The sequence below is a fragment of the Neopelma chrysocephalum genome, unplaced genomic scaffold (assembly GCF_003984885.1).
Source record: "Neopelma chrysocephalum unplaced genomic scaffold, ASM398488v2 Primary Assembly neopelma1_96701, whole genome shotgun sequence".
In the NCBI taxonomy this organism is placed as follows: domain Eukaryota; kingdom Metazoa; phylum Chordata; class Aves; order Passeriformes; family Pipridae; genus Neopelma; species Neopelma chrysocephalum.
The window spans coordinates 9,147-11,927 of NW_020925345.1; the positions used below are offsets into that span (position 1 = coordinate 9,147).

Below are 2,781 nucleotides of genomic sequence, written 5' to 3' on the forward strand. Positions count from 1 at the left end.
TCCTGGAAAGGGTTGGGTTGGGTTGGGGGAGCCTCTGCATCCCACAGAGATGGGATCCTGGCAGGGGTTGGGCTGCATTCCCAGAGGGATGGGATCACCAGGGATGGGATCATCAGGGATGGGATCACCAGGGATGGGATCCTGGAAGGGGTTGGGTTGGGGGAGTCTCTGCATTCCCAGAGGGATGAGATCCTGGCAGGGATTGGGTTGGGGATTCCTGGAGCCATTGGGGATCACTTGGAGCCTTCCCCTGAGGAAAGAGCTGCAGCAGCAGCCTGGAGACACCAGAGCAATTGGAGACATTGTTCCATAGGAAAACTGTAACATTCCTGCTGGGAATACTGTTACCACCCTCGGTAACACTTACTCAGTGTGTGAATCCCCCTGGGCAGGAAATAAATCCCAGTTCTCCTCCCTCTGCCAAGCCCAGCAAAGCAACCGGCAGGAGCTGGACTTTGAGGATCCTCAGGATATTCCAGCTCAGGATATTCCACGATTTAGCGATTCCTAAAATAATAATTCCCTGTTCCCTCCTGCAGAAAGGAGACTGGGCAGCAGAGGTGGTGATCCAAGTGCCCAGCAAGAAGGTGCAAGGATGGCTCCTCCCGGACATGCCTGGTTGGTGGGACCACCTTGGGAAGGAAATGGGATGTTCTCCTCATCATTCCCTGCTCCAGAGCAGCTTTTTGGGCTGATTTTGGCCTTAAATGGCCAAAAAAAAAGACCAAATTTGGGATGGGGGGTTCTGAGGTGACCAAATGAGGTTGTGCTCTGCTCCAATGCTTGAGGTCGTTTTCTCCAGGAGAATCCTTGGGAGTTTGGGCCTGAGGGTGTCCAGGAACATCCTGGGAATGCTGGTAGAGTCCAGAGCAGCTTTTGGCCTGATTTTGTCCTTAAATGGCAAAAAAAAGACCAAATTTGGGGTGGGGGGTTCTGAGGTGACCAAATGAGGTTGCGCTCTGCTCCAATGCTTGAGGTCACTTCCTCCAGAAGAATCCTTGGGAATTTGGACCTGAGGGTGTCCAGGAATATCCTGGGAATGCTGGAAGAGTCCTGAGCAGCTTTTGGGGTGATTTTGTCCTTAAATGGCAAAAAAAAGACCAAATTTGGGGTGGGGAGGGTTCTGAGGTGACCAAATGAGGTTGTGCTCTGCTCCAATGCTTGAGGTGGCTTCCTCCAGAAGAATCCTTGGGAATTTGGGCCTGAGGGTGTCCAGGAACATCCTGGGAATGCTGGGAGAGTCCAGAGCAGCTTTTGGCCTGATTTTGTCCTTAAATGGCCAAAAAAAAAGACCAAATTTTTTTGGGGGAAGGGGTTCTGAGGTGGCAAAATGAGGTTGTGCTCTGCTCCAATGCTTGAGGTCACTTCCTCCAGAAGAATCCTTGGGAGTTTGGACCTGAGGGTGTCCAGGAATATCCTGGGAATGCTGGAAGAGTCCTGAGCAGCTTTTGGGGTGATTTTGTCCTTAAATGGCAAAAAAAGACCAAATTTGGAGTGGGGGTGACAGAATGAGGTTGTGCTCTGCTCCAATGCTTGAGGTCGCTTTCTCCAGAAAAATCCTTGGGAATCTGGGCCTGAGGGTGTCCAGGAATATCCTGGGAATGCTGATAGAGCCTGAACCCCCTCGGAGCAGGCCCTGGATTGTGTTCCAGGGTGGATTCTGTTCCTGCAGCTCACGTGTTTGAGCTTCTGTGAGCAGCTCTTTGACTGACAGCAGGACTGGGGGTGTTTTGGTGTTGATCCTGCTGGCTCAGCCCTCGGAATTCCCTCCTGCAGGTCTCATCACCGACATCCTGATCTCCCTGGACGACAGGTTCCTGTATTTCAGCAACTGGCTGCACGGGGACGTGCGACAATACGACATCTCTGACCCCAAAAGGCCCCGACTCGTGGGGCAGGTGAGGAAAAATCAACCCTGGGAATCACCTCAGCAGGGATGTCCTGCTTTTTCCAAGAGGAAAAACCCCCCAGTTGGGTTTTAGCCCCGTTCTCTGCCTGTTCTCTGCCTGTTTTCTCACCCCTTCCCTGCCCACAGGTTTTCCTGGGGGGCAGCATTGCCAGGGGGGGCCCCGTGACTGTGCTGGAGGACAAGGAGCTGCAGTCTCAGCCAGAGCCCTTTGTCATCCAGGTCAGTATTCCCAAATGGTTTTAATCCATTGGAAAATCCCTAATATTTAAAGGGAATTACACCTCGATGGCCCGGGCAGGTGCCATGTCCATGCCAGGGCATCTCCACCCTCACAGGAAAGAATTTATCCCTAAATCCAACCTAAATCTTCCCTTTTCAGCTTAAAAAATTCATGGAATCATTAAAGTTGGCAAAGCCCTCTGAAGACCACGAGTTCAACCCTTGACTTGATGTTATTCCCACTGATATCCAACCCAAATCTTCCCTTTTTCAGCTTAAAAAAAGTCATGGAATCATTAAGGTTGGCAAAGCCCTCTGAAGACCACGAGTTCAGCCCTCGACTTGGGAATGTTATAATGTTATAATTATAAATTTTATAAATTATAACTTGGGAATGTTATAATAACTTGATGTTATTCCCACTGTGGAAGGTCTCGGGGTGTGGGAGGACTCAAGGTGGTCTTGGCTAAAAACCTTTTGGCCCCCAGGAATCACCAACCAGCCCTGGAATTGTTTGGGAAATGTGTGGATGTGGCTCCTGGGGTGGTGCTGGGGGGAGCAGCTGGACTTGGGGGTCTCAGAGGGGCTTTTCCAACCTTAATAATTCCGTGACAATAATAATAATAATAATAATAATAATAATAATAATAATA

At 50.2% G+C, this 2,781-nt stretch overlaps 1 protein-coding gene across 1 annotated transcript in view; it reads left to right on the top strand.

Moving 5' to 3' along the window:
- The window catches only part of SELENBP1 (selenium binding protein 1), an 11,365-nt gene that overhangs the window by 7,192 nt on the left and 1,392 nt on the right, over positions 1-2,781 (top strand). Inside the window, exons 8-10 of the mRNA XM_027709189.1 lie at positions 540-618; positions 1,777-1,898; positions 2,036-2,128. Coding sequence (XP_027564990.1) covers positions 540-618; positions 1,777-1,898; positions 2,036-2,128 — 294 coding nt within the window. The remainder of the gene's footprint in view (positions 1-539; positions 619-1,776; positions 1,899-2,035; positions 2,129-2,781) is intronic.